At 40.6% G+C, this 21027-nt stretch overlaps 1 protein-coding gene across 8 annotated transcripts in view; it reads right to left on the bottom strand.

Annotated features, from left to right (window-relative positions):
- CAMSAP2 (calmodulin regulated spectrin associated protein family member 2) overlaps positions 1 to 21027 on the bottom strand; it is a 177499-nt gene that overhangs the window by 154486 nt on the left and 1986 nt on the right. For all 8 annotated transcript variants that reach the window (XR_004646813.1, XM_034778806.1, XM_034778807.1 and 5 more), the window contains exon 2: positions 7744 to 8003. Coding sequence is in view for 7 of the 8 variants with exons in the window: in XM_034778806.1 (XP_034634697.1) it covers positions 7744 to 8003 (260 nt within the window). In the remaining variant the exon portion in view is untranslated. The remainder of the gene's footprint in view (positions 1 to 7743; positions 8004 to 21027) is intronic.

The raw sequence follows: 21027 nt of genomic DNA, 5'->3' as shown, positions 1-21027 counted from the left end.
AGTGCATCTCCCCTGCACCTGGATGGACAGTTTAAGAATTTTTCTCTAACCAGATACATGGGCAGATTCATATGAAAATGTTACAATTTATAAGTATTTGAAAACTCTCTCTATTTACCTGAGGAGAAACACTGTCATTTGACAGAATTTCAGAAAGCTACTAAGTCACATCAGGATGATTTATTGTTATACTGCATTATCACATAATTGTGTTGTCAGAAAAATGGCATCATATAATGATGCCACATCATGCTATAATATCCTTTTCACATCTCTAGAACTCCTTCCTGGATGCAGAGAGCAAAAGAAGGGATCCTTACTATCCCTTCTCAATCCCTTCTCCCCTGAAGGAGAAAGATTAGTCAACAAATGAATCCAAATGGTTCCCATGCTACAATTCTGCTTTCTCACATGGCTCATTTTGCTCAAAACATGTAAACTGGATAATTTAGAGATTGCTCATGTCTGGGATCAGACAGAGCAAGCAGAAGACCAGTCAAATGTGTGACCCTGTAAAAGGACTGCCCTGAGGTTTTTCTCCCAGATGATGGGAGAACCTGACCACAACCCAGTTACTTGCACTGGGTGGCTCCACCTGGTTCCTTAGAGTTAGAAGGGACTGCAGGGGTCATCTAGTCCAATCCCCTGCCAAGATGCAGAATTTGTTGTGGCTAAGCAATCCAAGAGAGATGACTACCCAACCTCCTTTTGAGAGCCTCCAGTGAAGGAGCTTCCACAACCTCCCTAGGCAACCTGTTCCATTGTTCTCAGAGTTAGAAAGTTTTTCCTGAGATTTAATCTACATCTGCTATAATTCAGTTTGAACCCATTGCCCTTTATCCTGCCCTCTGTGGCAAGAGAAAACAACTTTTCCATCTTTTGTATGGCAGCCTTTCAAGTATTTGAAGACAACTCTCATGTCGCTCCTTAATCTCCTCTTTTCCAAACTAAATATACCCAGTTCCTTCAGCCTTTGCTCATATGGCTTGCATTCCATCCCCTTGATAATCTTTGTTGCTTGCCTCTGGATCCTTTCCAGTTTCTCTACATCCTTTCCATACATTGGTGACACTATAGCCCAGCTGAGGCCTAACCAGCGGCAAGCAGAGCAGTACTATCACCTCCAGTGACCTGCATGCTATGCCTAAGTAAATGCAACTTAAAATTGCATTTGCTTTTTTTGCAATAGCATCCCCCTGCTGACTCATATTGAGGTTGCGATCCACCACTACTCCCAGATACTTCTCAGCAGTGCTGCTGCCAAGACAGTTATCCCCCATTCTGTATTTATGCATTGGTTTTTCTTCCCAAAGTGTAGCACCTTACATTTGTCTTTGCTGAATTTCATTTTGTCGTCTATAGCCCAGTTCTCCAGTTTATCAAGAACCCTCTGAATTTTAGCTCTATCCTCCAGCACACTCTCTATTCTTAAATCCAAGTAATTAATAAAGATGTTAAACACTGGACCCAGAACAGATCCCCGTGGAACCCTATTTGAGACCTCCCTCCAATCTGATATCATTCCATTAATAGTTACTCTGTGTTTGTGGTTGTTTAACCAATTATGTATCCACTTAATGGTAGTTCCACTGAGCCCCCATTTCTTTCAGCTTACTTATCAAAAGATCATGTGGGCCTGTGTCAAAACCCTTGCTGAAGTTCAGGTATATCATGCCTGCCTCTTGCGAGCATTCTTAAGTCTCTCCCTGGGAGTTTGCTGCACTCCCCATAGGGTCAGGATGAAGATCTCCTGCATGGAAGTTCCTCCTATGGCTCCAGGAGTAGCTTCAGCAGTCTCCTGCTTAGGCATCCTGCTCCTCCGCTGCCCCCGCTGACTGCAGTTTCCTCCCTTTTAAAGGCCTATCATTAAGGCTGCGATTTAGTCACGGAGGTCACGGAATCTGTGACTTCCAAAGACCTCCATGACTTCAGCCAGCACCAGCTGGGAGCTACAGCACCTACTTGCCACTACTCCCAGCCTCTGCAGGCGGTGGCGGGGACCCCCATGGGCAGCAGGGGGATCCCCATTGCTCTCATCCACCATGGACGGTAGGGGGGACCCCCTCTGCTCCCAGGCCACCACGGGTGGCAGGGGGACCCCCTACGCTTCCAAGCCGCTGTGGTCAGCAGGGGGGACCCCAGCAGCTCCCAGCTGTTGTGGGCAGCAGGGGGGGATCCCAGGAGCTTGGACCCCCCCTCCCATTTTATCATGGGTATTTTTAGTAAAAGTCAAGGACATGTCAAAAGCTTCTGTGAATTCTTCATTATTGCCCATGACCTGTCCATGACTTTTACTGAAAATATCCAACCAAAACAGCCTTAGCCATCATCCATGATTGACATTGCCAGAGACACCTCCCTCATCAGTGTGGGGTCTATACACCACACCAAGGGACCCCATGAAAAGAAGAGTTTATGTAGATTTTGATCAACTCTACAACAAAAGAGTATCCCTCCAACTCACAGGACACGGATAAACTGACCTACATACATAACGGAGCACTTTATGTTAAAAGTGCTAGTAAGTTGATTGGGCTTGCAATAATAAATACTTTTATATAGATAATTCAGTACTAATATAAAACATGAAATTCTCTATTCCTCCAAATATGGCTCTGGCCCACTGTTAGAGTGGATATATTTTCACATAAAATTACTCAAAATAGTGGGAGTATACAAGAACTAAGTCCACCTTTCCTGCTAATTTCAGTATTCTATTATTATCTGATTTTTAAAGGCCAAAACCTAAAATATTTTAAATGGCAATTTTGCATGTGAAAGTTTTTAAATATTTTTTTTCTTTTTTGAAAGTACAACCAATATGGGACTATGAAAATTAAGATCAGTTCACATACTGATCTATGTACATTGTGTCTTAAATGATTACCGTATATACGCGTTTATTAGCCTGATAGTTTATAAGCCGACCCCGACCCCTTTCCCCCCCCAAGATGGTTAGGTAAAAATATGACCCTTTCATAAGCGGACCCTATATTTCAGGGGTTGGCAAACTTTGGCTCCTGGCCATCAGGGTAAGCCGCTGGTGGGTTGGGACATTTTGTTAGCTGGAGCGTGTGGCCACAGGGAGCTGAGGGGCTCCATGCCTGCAGACGCTCCAGGTAAACAAAACGACTATGTATTAGATGTTCAAGGATTCCATATATTTTAAAATCAAATTTTGGTGTAGACCCATTTATAAGCCGACCCCGCTCTTTGACGCGTCACTTTTTTACCAAAAATATTTGGCTTATGAACGAATATTTATGGGAATTTTTAAATAAATCTATTTCACTATTTTACCTAGTAAACCTGAACTCTTAAATAACCAAATATAAAAATAATTTGTCCTGTTGTAATAACTGTATTATGCAGGGGGGGAAAAATGCACTGTTGTCCATCTTTAAAACTATCCTGGCACTGGCAGGCTATTACAAATGAAATTTGCCCACTTAAGACAGGCAATTCTGCATCTTAACTGATCACCTTGAAAGTCTTTATGCTCTTTAGCAGTATAATTTTTTTTAAAGTTTCTTTTCTGAAAAAAAAAAAATAATTTTTTTTTTTTTTAAAAGTTGATTCTCTTCCCCAATTCTGGATTCTACATTTTATCCTTTATTGTTTGGTGAGAACAGAGTTAGAGTAATTTAAGTATGAACAACCTTTTTTCATCAAAGAGAAAGCTTTGGGATTTGCTGTGGAGAGGCATGGTAATATGAAGAATTACTGTGGGTGTCCCTGGAAGCCCTTGTTAAAATTCTACCTGTAAGTGTGAATTAGGGTTGGAATTTACTTTTCCTGCTCTCAGAGTCCATCCCATTGGGGCTCATACAAATACTTAAGATCATCAATGAGTTTGCTTTTATAATAAGCCAGGCCATAGTGCTGGTCCTGGGGTTTATATCAGATTAAAGGTAAACAACTGAGAAGCCCTTTCTTAGAACAATGGCAACATTGGTGAGCCAAATGCAGCTCAATAAAGTTGTAGCCTACTACAGTACGAGAAGATATGTAGCTATTGTACAGCAAAAACATAACTAGAAAAAAATTGTATAACAAAGTTCCAATTGTCTACAATAATTATGACATGTTATGTGACACGCTTTCTGAAACCAGAAGAAAAAAAAAAATCACTTTAGTTTAATATTACACAGTTCCTCAAACAAAACAAAAATATACACCTGACATGATATCTCTGTGGAATAAAAAAAAAAAAAAATCCCTTTACAAGTACTGTATTAATATAGACCTGAAGAATACTTTGTTTTTCCTAGGGAAAAAATAAAGGCAAATACTATACATGTAAATAAACCAAATCATTAAAGCAGGGATCTCAAACTCAAATCACCATGAGGGCCACGTGAGGACTAGTACATTGGCCCGAGGATCAAAACTAGAGGAAAGTCATGCTTCTTAAGACTTTTTTGCATAAGGCATTAAAAACAAAATGTCAAACATTTTATGCAATTTGGTTCAACCAGTGGTTCTGCTTCCTGCTTTTAGTTCAACTGGTGGAAGATAGTCTCATAAATTAAAAAAAACCCTCCACTACATACAACAGATGGCTCAGTTGTGTTTTAACTTCTTCCCTTTCTGCAGCTGTTCCCCAATTAATTCTTTCTACAGTTGAAAACTGAACCAGGTCTAGCCTATTCTAACATATCTTCTGACTCAAATACAGAAGAGCAACCACCACATGATGATTTCAAACACTTTTTGCACTAGAGCCCCTCTATCCTGGTGGAGTTGCATCGCAGAAAACTGTTAAGAGATAGGCGTTCTGAATTAAAGTCCAAGTTTATGGTGAGAGGTGAGGATGTTAAGGAGGGAAGTTATAGGTAACAAGGAGAAAAGAAAAGAAAAAAAAGATTCCCATGCTCTCTTAAGCCTCACACAGTTGAATTAATCTACTGCTCTAAGCACACACAGCTGAACATCTACCACTTTATACATTTCCTAGACACAAGCCCATCCCTACTTTTCATGGACATGAAGGCCTTATACCTGTTTGGGACTTCAAAACAAAACCGTTAAAGCCTCTAAGTACTGATGGGATTTTTTTTTCTAAGATTTGAAGAATCCAGGTAGATGACCTGTCCTCCAGGCTCCAATCACTAAGTCTGTAAACTGAACATTTATGGTGCTGAAATTACATTGAATGGGAGGGAGAGGATAGGAAGCACCATTCATGTAGAATGAACAAAGGCCACTGACAATTAGTTTAAACACAGATGTGTGTAAGCTCCCTCGAGACTGTTAAGAGAGCCATCTTTGGCTACTGGAGTGGTTCTCAGAGGCTCTATCAAGCTTTGGACATTACAAATGTCTTGAATCATGTCACTTGCATGGCAGGGTTTGTTCTTTATTAGTTAGTTTACTATATGGGGGTGTTTTTCACTCTCCTTTTGTCCAGAATACTGGATGTGTCTGAAATAACTATCTTTGGACTATGTGGGAGCTCCAGAATTCTATGACATGATCTTCCCTTGCTACTATCAGTGCATTGTTCAAAACAGTATGTTACCAGTTGTCTTAAACCACATAGCTCACTCCTTACTACGGAGGAAGTTATTCTCTTTCTGCTCAGGGTGTCAGAACTATTTTCTCCCATACTATTAAAAGGTTGGGGATGATTCCTTTAATTCATGTTTGCAAAAAGGACAGTTGAGTTATTTGTTTTCAGGTCTCCATTAGATAGTAATTTTTATATTGGCTAGTTACCTTTTTCGATTTCTGAGAGAAGGTGGTGAAGAGAAAGGTTTCAGGTATCTTGTCGGTATCTATGGCTATTTTATTTGTGTACTGATTTTTACAAATGCATCTGCCACACTTTTACATAATTTTAGAAACAATACAAAATATGATGATGAATCTCCAAATATAATAAACCCAAGCCATAGAGCCCCGCAAATTTGCGGGTAGCTGCTTTATATCTGTGGGCCATTTTTGCGGATAGCAGGACGGATGCGGATACAAATTTTGTATCCGCGCAGGGCTCTGACAGTAAGAGCCAGGTGAGCAGCTATGAGAAACCACAACATGGACCCTCCACCTGCCCTGGGCAGGGAGCTTGGGGGACAAGGACGTGGGCTGGGGGCTGCTCAGGTCCCCTGACCAGGACAAGTGGAGGGTCCACCATGCAGCTCCCCACAGCTGTCTGCCCAGCTGTTCCTGTGGCTGGACTGTGGCTCCAAGCCTCACCCCCCCGCTGGAGCCAGAGAGCTGCGCTGGCAGCTGAGGTCCCTCCACCTGCCCTGGGCGTGGGGCCTGAGCAGCTCCAGCCCATATCCCTGTCTCCCAAGAATGCAGAATTTTGAGCACAGATGTTGCGTGTTTGTTGTGATCCAGGTCACTGAGAAAGCAGACAGCAGGCTTCTACAATACAGTCTCTAGGTCAAGGGTTCTCAAACTGGGGGGTTGCGAGGTTATTACATGGGGAGGAGGGGCCGCAAGCTGTCAGCCTCCACCTCAAGTCCTGCTTTGCCTCCAGCATTTATAATGGTGTTAAATATATACAAAAAAAGTTTTTAATTTATAAGGGGCGAAAATCATACTCAGAGGCTTGCTAGATGAAAGGGTCACCAGTAAAAAAAAGTTTGAGAGCCACTGCTCTAGGTTGCTTTCACAGTAATATAGAACATGAAGTGAAGAAAACAACTCAATTGGCTAAATCCTTATCTTACTACAACCTTTGGAACACTGGTGTCTTCAAAATAGAGTACTCTACAAGAATGAAGGGAGTTATCCATTTAAAAAACAAAAAAAAAAACAAAAAAAGACACCTGAAGCCGCTTTAAGAAATTTAGTTCTGTGAATTTTTTAAAACAACAAAGTAATAGGCCTAAATATTTCCTAGCAATGTAAACATGATGCAGATTAAGTCATGTTAACTGCTTGCTAATAATCTCACACTTTAGAAACCTGAGTTGCTAAGTTTTGTTTTTTGTTTTTGTTTTTTTTTTTCATTCTAATGAATTTATTGTATAGAGATATTTGTATTCCCAGACCAATACTGCAGAAGTGCTCGGACCATGAAAACTACCAAATGTAGTGGTGAGCAGATTTCAGAAAGTAGATTCCAAGTGAAAGAGATCCAGGGAAAATTGAAGCTGTAGGTTCAGCTATTGGGCTGATGACTTTTATCAAGTCATTCCTCCCCCCCCCCCCCACACACACTATGTATCTAGAAATAGGAATTATGAAAAACAAAAAAAAGAGATGGTTCCTCATAGCCAATCTGCTCTTTAAGTAGAGGGAGAGAAACAGAAATAACCTGTAGATTATCTTCACCAGATCTAGGGGCCCGGGACGAAAGCCTAGTCCCAATGAAGTTAAGGGGAGTTTTGCAATGGACTTCACAGAGGCCAGGATTTTATTTAGGGAGTCCACAAATCCTACAAAGCATGGGCTGTGTTTACTCATTTATATAACTTCTAGCACTTTGATTGGAGTATGGTCACTAGTGGAATACAAATAAAATAAGATGTCTCCAGCAGCTCGACTTTATGTATTGAAGTCACATTGTGATTATTTCTTTAATAGAGTTGCTTCTAAATTATCTTTTGTAGTGAACGGACAGCCATGCTACATCTCTCATTACTATATTTTTAATATGCTGCATGACCAACCAACCAACAGCAACCCCTTTTTCTCAATCACATGTAAACAAACCCAGTGACAGAATAAAGTTTTAATTATACTGCTATTAGGAGCACCAAGAAAAAAAAATACAAAAGCCACACTCACCATCTGAATGGGTTTCTTGTGCAGATCTCTTTCGGTTACCAACTTCTCTTGATCAGTGACATAAAGACCTTTCTGTGCCAAGGCCTGGATAACAGCATCATGACCCAAAAGTGGTTTTGCAGCATCACTCTTGAGAATAAGACTTCCAGCACGACAGTAGAGTTCAGCAGATAGTAGCAAATTAACAACAGGTGGTTTAATGTGTTCCTGGTCATACTGGTCTGTGTAAAATGGTTCTCGCAATTCCTCTGGAACATTTTCTATAAGAACCAAAAGATATAATCAGATAAACACTTCACAGTACTAGGAAAGGTACCTAATCTATACACACTTTAAATAATCAAAGTTGTTAGCAGCTAGAAAATATCCCTTTTTATATAATTATTTCTATATTATTTTAACACAAATCTATGGGGGACTCCATTACAGAATAAGAACTGAACAAAACAGTTAGCAAAACTTACTTATAAATATAATATTGTTAATCAAAATTAGGCCACAGATATTAGCTTGGGGAGAAAACCCTGAGGTTTTACATTGCAAAGCACAACATGGCCAAGATGTGGTTTTAAAGCAGCATTAATTCAAAATGTCTTGGTTCATGGCCAAACCTTCCTCCTTTTAATGTCATATATCATAGCTCAAGCCACAAAGTCAAAAAGATGTCAGACAGCTGTGATTCAACACAACAAGCTGTCTGTCTCACTCGAGAATTTTATGGAAATAGAACAATAATACGTTCGAGTGTACATAATACTTCCGGAGAAAAAAAGAAAGCCACACCCATTTGCTGAAATATGTAAACGCTGTCTCTGGAACTGTGTGTAACTGACTTCCTTTTAACAGAGTGCATTTCTCATTCAAATGAATGGCTGCAGAGCCAACAAAAAACTACACAAGAGTTTGTCAAATTATGCTGAGATTTTCACCCAAAATTGGCACAATGCTGTCTATTACAAGCTTTACAGGAAAAGCCATGACAACTTTTCCAAGTACCATATGCCAGTTATTACAGATGCATCATTCATGAAAGACATAAGATGTTTGAATCAAATAATAATATCCCATTTACAAGTATACCTCAACAGCTATAAAAGAATTCAAAATGTCATTACATCAAATCAAGTAATATTGGCATTAATATCAGATAGGACTTAGATCTTGCCTCAGGATTTCCATTCCCATATGTAAAAACGAAAGCATTACAATGGCATTTGGTGATGGTCTACTCCAGAGGTTGGCAATGTTTGGCACGCAGCTCACCAGGGTAAGCACCCTAGTGGGCCGGGCCAGTTTATTTACCTGCTGACGCGGCAGGTTCGGCTGATTGCGGCCCCCACTGGCCGCGGTTCGCCGTCCCGGGCCAACGGGGGCAGCGGGAAGCCACGGCCAGCACATCCCTTGCCCACGCCGCTTCCTGCCACCCCCATTGGCCCGGGACGGTGAACAGTGGCGAGTGGGGGTCCACGATCAGCCGAACCTGCCGCGTCAGCAGATAAATAAACTGGCTCGGCCCGCTAGGGTGCTTACCCTGGCGAGCCACATGCCAAACGTTGCCAACCCCTGGTCTACTCATAGAAGTGCAATCTCAGTCACCCCAAAGCATGCTAGACTGGTATCATTTGTGGGACAAGGGACCATATGTCCAGTCTTTGGACTGGAGTTTAAGTACCCATTCACTTGTGACAGGGAAGGGAGAAACAAGAGCTGGGAAGGGAGAAACAAGAGCCAAGAAGTCAAGGGCCAAGAAGAAACAGCAAAGAAAACTGCAGGCTTTTTCCAGCTTATGTGATGTGATAAGAAATACATGACTGGGAATCTGAACCACTTGGTATTGCCCACTGTCGGAAGATAGGATAATGGTCTGGATGGACCACTGTTCTGACCCAATATGGCCATACTTATATTCTTAATCCACACGGGGGGTGGGAGGGAGTGGGAACAATAGAATATCATGGGGATTATCTTTTCATTTATAACACCAAGTCAAATTTATTCTATTATATAGTCAAAGTGCTTCCTTAATTAGCTTTTAAAGAACTACCTTTCTTTTATCAGTTGGTTACTGGAAGAGATAAGGGTTATAGAAGCCCGATGTTTTTCTAGATTTTAAACAAAAAGTGTACTTCTTAAATGCCTCCCTCAGTCCCCCACCATGATAAAGGTAATGTTGGATGAGATGTTGCTACTGATTTGCAGATTCTATATATCAAGAGGAAAGAGAAACTGTTTCTAATTTAATAAACAGAACAAAAAGTTACCATTAGCTGAAGTTTGGCTAGGAGTTTAACATTTTAGGCTTAAAATGCAGATCATAGTTTTGCAGACAAATCATTAATTGATGCCCTTTAATAACATTTTAAGTCCACTGGCAAACAAAAGTTATCTCTTCACAATTAAACAATTATCTGCTGGCTCTCCCATTTTAATCTAACTACTACCTTGCACACAAAAAAAAAAAACAAAACCAAAACAAAACAAGGGGGTAAAGTTCTTTATGCCTTCGGTGACAAAGTTCCTCCTCTATCTTGGTGGGTCCTGCGCTTATTGGCGGATTTTCTTGCCGCAGAGATTCACCATGTGGGTTGGGGAACAGCCCAGAGACCTTCCCCTCTGGAAGAACCCACAGTCCAGGTCAATTGGGAGGTTTGGGGGGAACCCGGGCCTGCCCTCTACTCCGGGTTCCAGCCCAGGGCCCTGTGGACTGCAGCTGTCTATAGTGCCTCCTGTAACAGCTGCATGACAGCTACAACTCCCTGGGCTACTTCCCCATGGCCTCCTCCAAACACCTTCCTTATTCTCAACACAGGACCTTCCTCCTGGTGTCTGATAATGCTTGGGCTCCTCAGTCCTCCAGCAGCACACCCTCTCACTCTCAGGGCTTGTCTATACTTATGCGCCGGTTCAGCGGCAGGCAATCGAACCCAGAAGTGCTCCCCGTCAACTCCAGTAATCCTGCTCGGCGCGAGGAGTACGCGGAGTCGACGGGGGAGCCTGCCTGCTGGGTCTGGACCGTGGTAAGTTCGAACTAAGGTACGTCGACTTCAGCTACGTTATTCACGAATTGGGGGGTTAGTGTAGACCAGGCCTCAGCTCCTTGCACCTCTTGCTCCCAGTTCCTCACACTCGCACCACAAACTGAAGTGAGCGCCTTTTTAAAACCCAGGTGCCCTAATTAGCCTGCCTTAATTGATTCTAGCAGCTTCTTGTTAATTGACTCCAGGTGTCCTAATTAGCCTGCCTGCCTTAACTGGTTCTAGCAGGTTCCTGATTACTCTAGTGCAGCCCCTGCTCTGGTCACTCAGGGAACAGAAAACTACTCATCCAGTGACCAGTATATTTGCCCTCTACCAGACTCCTGTACCCCACTGATCTGGGTCTGTCACACTTCCTTAAAAGATAGTAAGTCTCAGATCTACATTTATATAAATGATTTTGTACAATACTGATGTCTGAACATTTTATATATAGCACAATGAATCCTATTTGACTGAAGCTTCAGTTTAACTGTATACATTTGTTTAGTGTATTTTGAGTCATAATAGTTTCAAAAATGAAACAATATAAAAAAAGGGTCCTTACCACTGTGCTGTGATTAGTTTGATGTGTTAGCAGCACTGTTCGCTGCTCCAGGCTAATGGGGGCTGCGGGAAACAGCACGGGCTGAGGGATGTGCTGGCCGCCACTTCCCGCAGCCCTCATTGGCCTGGAACGGCGAACCGTGGCCAGTGGGAGCTGCGATCAGCCGAACCTGTGGACGTGGCAGGTAAGCAAACTGGCCCGGCCTGCCAGGTGGCTTACCCTAGCAGGCCGTGGGCCAAAGGCTGCCGATCCCTGTAATATAGGATGCCATATTCATTTCTAGTTGTTTTGCTATTCTTTTTATCATTTCTAATGATTATTCTCTGCCCTAAAATGCATCATCTTAATAAATATATTTAAGCTGTCAAGGAACTTATCACCTTTACAAAATACCAAATGAACTGTAAACTTTTACAGTTACTCTGATTGACACAATCACAAAATAATCCTCCTTCCTTAAACACAAAAATTAGGACATGACATCCTGCAGAACCTTTCATCTGAAGGCCATTTCTCAAAGACACCACACATGTTGCTTTCCCCATATGCAGCAATGTCCTCATGCTTTATAGCTTATTAGATTTATCTGAGATTTGCCCATGGAACCAGTGATTTCTTTAGCTGGGGGGGAAGGGATAGCTCAGGGGTTTGAACATTGGCCTGCTAAACCCAGGGTTGTGAGTTCAATCCTTGAGGGGGCCACCTAGGGATCTAGGGCAAAAAAATCAGTTCTTGGTCCTCCTACTGAAGGCAGGGGGCTGGACTCAATGACCCTTCGGGGTCCCTTCCAGTTCTATGAGAGAGGTATATCGCCATAAAATTATGCTGGCTAAATTAAATTATTTTCTTTTTTAGTACCAATTTAAGATTGAAAACACATTATAAGCTAGAACATTAATGAGTAGTACACAATCAATTGAAAGAAAACCAATTTTCAAAGCAAGCCACTACAGGTGTACACACATAACAAAAAGTCCAGACTGCATGCAGACCATAGAAGCTCAGAATAAGCTCCCGTTCTGGATAGCATATATGGCAAGATTTAATCCCATTTCCATAGATAACTGGCTTCAAGTCAAGTGGACACTTTTTGAAGGTACAAAGCAACTAAAATAAATGCTCCAAATAAAGTAGAAACCAGATAAATTTGTTTACTGCAATACCATCAGAACAAGTATAATCACAGACACATACAAATTTACAAGAACACTGGGAAACTATAGAAAGAAGGAATTAACTGTTAAAACAGGATGAAAAGTGTGCCACTAAATCCAAGGATGGTTTTTGAGGAAACCCCCACTGAATAGGATTCTACTTCTCACTGACAGAAATGTATAAATCTTTTTTCTGGTGCAACGTATGTATTATAAGAAAACAGAAATCAGAACTAGTCTTGATAACAGATCAATGGATTTCAAGAGTTTTGCAGTTTGCCACTGATTAAGAACTGTGTTATAGACTTTAAGCTAGATATAACAATTTCTTTCATTGCATCTGAAGAAGTGAGGTTCTTACCCACGAAAGCTTATGCTCCCAATCCTTCTGTTAGTCTTAAAGGTGCCACAGGACCCTCTGTTGCTTATTTCTTTCATTGCTTTCCTAAGACCATGGTCTTACAATGGAGCTGTGTGCAGGTGGATTTATGGTCTGTGTAGAGCCTTGAAGTCAATGGGGCTCCACACAGGCATAGCGGGCCATGTTTACATGGAGCGCCAAGTAGGACTGGAGTTTGTCTGTAAAACTGAAGTCCTACTAGATGTAGTAGGAATCTGATGCTAATTTTAGTAAATTAATACCTTTGCTTCCCCACACCTTGCCTCCACAAGGATCTCAAGGTCAAACTTTGAAGTAAATGAGTAGTTTCAAAAAAAGATGTGTGGTTATGCTCTGCTGCCCAAAAATACAGTTGTTCTTGAAACCAACACTGAAATATGCAGGACCTGTCCATTACATTGGGCTGGATTGACATATTGTCAGTAGGACACAGGTTTCATTTTTGGAAAGCACAAACCACACGGAGAATTCCAATCTTGAACTTGGGTTTAGAGATTTCATCGGTCCTGGGCTACCAGGAGACCAGTCAAAACAAATACACAAGCTCAACATACAATATTTTGTTTTTTGTGTTTTCCTTTCTGTACTACTGCCCCAAAATGAAATTAACTGGCTTATTTCACTTCATTTACTTGGGTCCAATACTTTGATGATAGTGCCGTGTGTCATTCTATTCTATAATTTGTAATGGACTGAGGGAATGATCCTGCACACATTTATGCACATGCTTAACTTCACACACTGCAAGTAGTCCTATTATTTCAATAGGATTACTCACAGCAGCGAAAGATAAGCACACATATATTGTGTACAGGGGATCCAGGCCTGAAAGATGTGTCTCTCTCATAAGACATGAAGATTTTAGTTAACCAAAATTTTTAATAGTTTAATCACGCTTTCCATTTTTAACCCACACATTCTCTTATTAGAGAGTACCTCCAGAACTTAAGATAATACCAAAATGAACATTTCAGTTACAGGTTCACACATAGAGATTACTCAATAGTTTCCTTCCCGCTTCACAAACTTTTGGAGGAATACCCACTAATAACTTTTTTAAAGAAGTAAAATAAAAACAAGCTAACATTTTGGAATATAAATGTAATTTAAAGGGAAAGCGGTAGATAGATTCAGTGTGGGAAAGATTATCTAGTGTGGGAAAGATTTAATCATTGGAAAAAAAATGACCTGCATTGCTGTGAAGAGAGTAAGCTTTCTTTAAAAAGTCAAGCTTGTTTTCCAAAGAGTTTCCAGGCATCTAACTGGATGACACTACACCTTTAAGTTATACAGTTTAATATTATAAATCAGCCAGTTTAGATCTGGGAATGTTTTAAATTAATAAGTACACAACTATTCAGAAGGAGGAGGATGGGAGCAGTCAATAAATATAGTCTTCAGCTATTTTCTTGAGGGTATCATTTAAAAAGAAGGTAGTTCACATTACTAGAAATCAAGCATAAAATGTCCTCATTTTAAGGCTTAACCTATTCCTATAATCTTGACTGTGGAGACCTCTCTTCATTGTAGGTTTCTTATCAGCAAGGAGATTGATGGAACATGTTTATGGAGAGTGTTCACTGTTATAATAATTGGCCCTACAAATTTACCCTAGTTGTGAGCTCAACTGTAAAAAGTTTATAAAGTGACAATATCCTATAACTAAGGCTACGTTTTAGTCACAGGTATTTTTACTACAAGTCATGGACAGGACACAGTCAGGAAACAAAAATTCATGGCCCATGACCTGTCCATGACTTTTACTATATACCCCTGACTAAAACTTCGGGGGTGGCTTCCTGGGGGCACCACGGGTGCTGGGGTAGGGTGACCTGGGTTCTGGGGTGGGTGGGGGAGGAGGGGCGTGGAGACACGTGGCCCAAGACCCTCGCTGGTGCTGAAGAGGAACAGGGGGCAGTGCACAGCCCAGGACCCCTGCTGGTCCTGGAGTGGAGATTAGTAGGGCCAACAGGCTCCCTACCTGGCTCTGTGCCTCCCTCCCCCAGCAGCAGCAGACTTTGGGTATGGGAGGGAGCAGGGGCACGGGACAGGGTGAGGCAGGCTCTGGGCAGCACTTACCTGGGGGGCTCCCCAGAAGCGGCAACATCCCCCTCACTCAGGCCCTAGGCAAAGGCATGGCCAAGCAGCTCTGCATACCTTCACAGCTCCCATTGGCCAGGAACCGTGGCCAATGGAAACTGCAGGGATAGTGCCTGCAGGCAGAGGCAGTGTGCAGAGCTGCCTGGCCACGCCTCCACCTAGGACCTGAGTGAGGGGGATGTCCCTGCTTCCGGGGAGCCCCCCAGGTAAGCATTGCTCAGAGCCTGCCTCACCAACCACCACACCACACCATCCCCTGGCATAAGAGCAGTGTCTTGACCCAAAGACCCGTTCAAAATATTGGTTGGTTTAGTGCTCGCTCATTTGCTTTCCACAACAAAACGTTGAAAAGTTTTCCCCATCTACTTTACTGGAAAGGTTGACTGGATCAGACTTTCATTCAGAGCCATGAGTTCACTATCAGATAAAGAGGTAGGAATCTATCGAGTTCTCTGGTGGAATTTCATCCATTGAGACCTTCAGCGTCTTAGGTCTTTGGGGAATTGCAGTAAGATATTTGTGAACTGGACCCTTATTATTCACGGCATGAGAAGCCCATTATTGACAGTGTTTGAGTGTACTTCTTTTCCAAGTCCAGATACCAGTCACATAGTAACATGGCCACTTACTGTTACCCTCACCAGTTATTGCTACCAACCTAAGGAAGGTTACTGAAAGAGTGAAGTTAAAAAAGGCTGTACTCACATGTCACCTCACATCAATCCAGTTTCAAGCAAGGGCATCATACAGAGGAAAAAAAAAAAGAAGATTCTATGAACTCTTTTTAATGACTGTGTCCTTGTTGATTACTAGACAAGCAGTCTTCAGTAGAAATGACCATCATCTTGCTTGTGGCCTTTTGTGATAGTGGCCTTTAGTAAGTCAATCCTTTCTAAGAGAAATCCTAAACCTTTACATGACCTTGAAGTAGAAAAGCATGTATTGGTTTTTACAGGCCTCTATGCTTTCCCTATTGCTGTTCAGGTGTATAATTACTTCTGCCAGGAAAGACTATGAAATGTTGTGACCTTCATCATCACCAATTTATAAATGACTCAGATTTTTAGCTCCCTTTTGTCAGACTTATATGGCAATTTCTGCACCTTCCAGAATTAATAAAGGTGAGAAAGTGGATGGAGGGAAACTGGCTCAGACAGAAGTGAAACAATAGAGGGAAGCATCTGGAGGAGTGGGCCAGGCTGGCAAGTTTACTTTCCCAAAACATTTGTAGTCTCAAGCTCATTCTGGATCCACTGTCTTTTATTTATGGTTGGTCAAAAGGCTAAGATCATTGTCTCTGATAAGAACTTCTAAATAGTGAGCCATGACTTTGTAACCTAAAGGCTGAATTGATGCAATACTGTACACTCAAAAGAGGTTAGCTTTTAAAGAGTACCCTGAAGCTGCAGCTAGTGCAAACCAGACTGGTGCAAGTTACTATATGTCCATAATATCAATATTCTGTACTCTGCATGGCTTCTTATTCAACTCTGAGGGCAATTCAATATATTGATTACAATCTTGAAGCCCTGAATGGCCTGGGAGCCAGTTATCTGAGAGATCAACTCCTGTGTCTTGATGCAGAAGCTACTTGTCCGTGTCCACTAGGATCAATCTCACCATTCATTCTTTCGGTTAAACTTTAAGGCTGGGGGCAAAGAATTTTCAGTAAGGACCTCTCTGGAATTTATCCAATCCACAATATATACATTTAACTTGCAAACTGAGCAGGCTCTACCCGCTTTCCCAACTTTGTATGGAAGTCAAATGTATTTGGTTTAATGCACTCCTAAACTGTACCACACTAGTGGTTTTTGGGTTGAGGAACCTGTAAGCTGCACTGAAGCTGGCAGATGTTCAAAATTTACACACTTGAACTCAGAGCCTAGTAGATGCAGACCTTGGTGCACCTTACAAACTCCATTACATCAAGAGCTCCAGTTCAAGTGTCAATGTGTTTCACATTAGTTCTTCTAAACCGTCTTACAGACAACACTTTAGAAAAAAATTACCACCACAGAAACTAGGGATTAGAAGACTAGGAGAATCTAAATTAACATTACATTTAAATTTACAGAATTATCTCCATACCTGCAAGTGGGGTATTTTAGCCCAAACAACTTCAATTCTATAACCATAATGCCTCATAACTTCTACTCATATTTATGAGAAACTTTACACCAAGATACCTCACATCATCTTCTGAGCTGACAATAAAGCCTCATACCATACCTACTCTTAACAGAAGTGTACCTGCTACACATCTGGTACATATGTGCAAATCGGTACTCTTATACATTGTGTCAGTTTTGTGTGGTTTCTTCACCTAAACCAATGGCTCTCAAACTGGGGTTTGTGAACCCCTTGGAGTTTACAAAATGTTACAGGGGGTTCTCGGGAAAAAATTCCCTAATGGCAGACAGGGACCTGGGGCCACAGGAGGCCAGCAGCCCGGAGCCCCTGGACTTCCAAGAGCTAAGCAGATCAAAGCAAGCATATCTCTCACACTGAGGAGATTTAAACTTCACGACTCCTTATAAGAAATGGAAAGAGAGGTGGATATTTTTTGCTGTTTTTAAAATTAAATAGGTAGCTAGTATTGTTTTTAAAATTATTATGACGAACAAGTTTAAGCTTTGTTGTAACATGCGTTGTTTGCCTGGACTGCTCAACACCTGAATGCTTGTGTAGGAGGAACTCTGAGTTGGCTTCTTAAATACCTTCAAGCTGTTTCATATCTGATACTCCTTGATGAAACATAGGAGCCTTGTCTTATAACAGGCTTATTCAATGTGATACAAGCTACAAAAGTGAGATCTTGGAAAAGTGTTGCCATTTTCATAATGTAATAAAAATACTGTAATGATAAATAATAGTTAATAATAAATACACCCCTACCTCGATATAACGCTGTCCTTGGGAGCCAAAAAAAAAACAACAACCCACTTACCATGTTATAGGTGAAACCGCGTTATATGACTTGCTTTGCTCCACTGGATTGCACAGCCACGCCCACCCAGAGCACTGCTTTACCGCGTTATATCGGGTCACGTTATATCGGGGTAGAGGTGTAATGTGTAATAAGCATGTCATAAAAACAATTTTTATATTTCCAAGATCACTGCTTTTATAATTTATGCTCAGGTAAAGGAGACAATCCCTGGAAATATTCATTTTCAGGAGGGGGTTTACGAGACACGACATTTTAGTGAAAGGGATTGATAGGTTGTTAAAGTTTGGGAACCACTGACCTAAACCAAAGCTTTCAGTTATTTTACTGTAATAACTTTAACCCTTTTAAAATGTCTTCCATAAGAATAGGACATTCTAGAATCTCCTACAAAGACCCAGACTGTTTATATTGGCTCCCACTACTCATCAGGAGAGCATCTGCAGCATAATTCTGAGAAAGTGAATTATCAGGTAAAAACTTTTCAGAATTCCTGCTTAATGCAAGCTCAAAAAAAAAGTACTTTGTAGTCTGTTACTTCAATATTATTACAGCATGAATGAATTTGGCCCAAAATTTTATATTGAATCTAATTTGTTTTTACAACTTAAATGCTTCTATGCAGGAACTTTAAAAAAAAATAATCAGTCTGATTCCTCTTAATTGTAAAAAGGATTTCCCCCCCTATCTATACCATGTAGACCTGTTTTCACTATAGAGTTACTTTTTAAAATTCTCTTAGAATACAGTTCATTCTCTAATGTGACTATGGTTCTACGAGAGAAAGAATACAAACTCTTGAGGAGATGTCTTCAAAAGACTGGCAAAGACCTCAAGGGCATAAGTCTCTTGTATACTGTTACAATGTATTTTAATTATTTTCACTAGTCAGGCCTATCCTCCTGTAAGGTACATGAGGAATATAATATCAGCAGATTTCAGTCATTTGGTATGGAAAGTAGATTTTCTAAACTAAAGGCAAGTTATTGTTTTCTTCCAAACCGCTAATCTCATGAGTAGTCTGTTGAATTCAATAGACTTTACCATATACGGTAATTGTTTGTGGATTTAAATCCAAATGTTCTCCCCTTTGAAATACTAGAAGAATAAAGCTACTTCTACATCTCAAATTGTTTGACAGTTAAAATACCTCTGCATCCCAGCACCTTGAAGCTTCTTAAAAAGTTCCTTTCATTATGTTAAATGAAAATGCATCTCTAATGCAGATACTCTCCAAAAGAATGCCATTTCATAAAAGGTCTCTCTTGGGAAAGGCAGTTTTAAGTGCAAACATAATGCAACAAATCAAAATCTTAATATTTCCAATCAAAGCTCTGGAGCTGTGCTCCAGCTCCAGGCAAAAACCTGCAGCTCCACTGCTCCGGAGCTGCTCCGGTCCAAAGCCCTTCTCTAAAACAAACACAAAAAGAAATCAAGCTCTCACTGCACTATGCTTATGTTAGGAAAGAAATTGAGCTAAATATGTTAAACAAAATGCATTAAGTTGATTTGACCAACACATACTGACCACTAGATTCGAACCATATTAAATCCTGAATAATCACTGTAAATATGGCTCATAAAAATAAGAAAAATCTATAATCTCATAGACCGTTGTCTGGGACATCCAGTTTCTCTATTTATGAATCAACTGTGATATTACCTGAACTCTGCAACAGTGTCAAAATTTTAAGAACCAAAATAAATCATGTACAGTTATTTGTTGTTAAATAAATATTTTTTCCATTGTCTGAGTCTTGTTACATTGTACCTGTACTTGCAGTAAAACAGTAGCCAGAAGCGAAAAGAATAGTTTGTTTCTTTCATATTTAAAAAATGAATGTAATCTTGAACTTAAATCTCTCAAGTACCATCAGGGCAACATAGGCTCCTGACTTATCTGCTTGCACGTTAGGTATCATTGCTTGATATCGAGTTATGTTGAATTAAGTCTATGAACTGATGTAGCCAGTTAAATTTCAGCTATAGTTTGTAGGACAAGGTTGTGTTTCTTCCTAACTCTGAAAGAATTGAAAATGGATGCCAAAGGAAATGGAATAAGACTGAAAGGAAGTATGAATATAAAAATAATGCTAGGAATTCAAAGTCATTTTACTCTCATTCATTTTTCATACATGATGTTTTTACATCACTATTTCCCACATACATCTTCTGTTCTTGTGCTGTATGTTTGGCTCATACCAAATGCAAATACAGGTTAAACAAAGTCTACTCTTATCCCTGCACAACATGACATTGCACAGATGTAACAGAGCTGAATCTGGGACTGTATGTTTGTTTGTTATCAGTCCCATAGACATCACTCCAACAAGGATAGCATTGACTCGATTTCGGTAAAGCATAACTGCGCCCCTATGCATCCGAAGAAGTGAGGTTTTTACTCACGAAAGCTTATGCCCAAATAAATCTGTTAGTCTTTAAGGTGCCACCAGACTCCTTGTTGTTTTTGTAGATACAGACTAACACGGCTGCGCCCCACAGAATACTTCAGAAGTCCTCTTAGAGAGGACATGCTTCTCTAATATAGCACAACCAAGTTGTTCTTAAGAGTCACTCACATTTTTGTTTGTGTTGCACCATGCATTTAAAACAAAGCATATCTATCAGACCCCAAATGTACATTTTTACATATTGCATGTGTACACACTATGTCTAAAGAAGAAACTGAAGATGCTTTTTTATACCACAAAAGAAACAATGTGAACGTCCCCAGAATAGAAGTGGGTGGAGGAATAGGATTTTTATCCAAGAGAAGGAATTATCTGGTGGAGAAAGCACTATTTTAACTAGGGAAAGCAGAATGAATAGAGACGTGCAAGATAGTTATTGCTCAGTATTTTCTGTGAATTTAGGACAAAGTTTTGAAACCACTTATTTCATTACTGATTACTTCAAATTCTGCCACTTCAAGATATATATGGGGAATGAGACATTCACACAAACCCTATTCATCCTTTGTAGTTCCTTTGGGTAAACATATGACAGAAGATAGTAGAAATATGTCTTGCTGTGCAGAAAAAGTTGTAATCTATTCCAGGGAAAGCTTTAAAAAAAAATATGAAAAGGAGATGGTCAAT

Source organism: Trachemys scripta, chromosome 8 (assembly GCF_013100865.1).
Source record: "Trachemys scripta elegans isolate TJP31775 chromosome 8, CAS_Tse_1.0, whole genome shotgun sequence".
In the NCBI taxonomy this organism is placed as follows: Eukaryota; Metazoa; Chordata; order Testudines; family Emydidae; genus Trachemys; species Trachemys scripta.
This window is presented reverse-complemented; position numbering and strand designations above follow the sequence as displayed.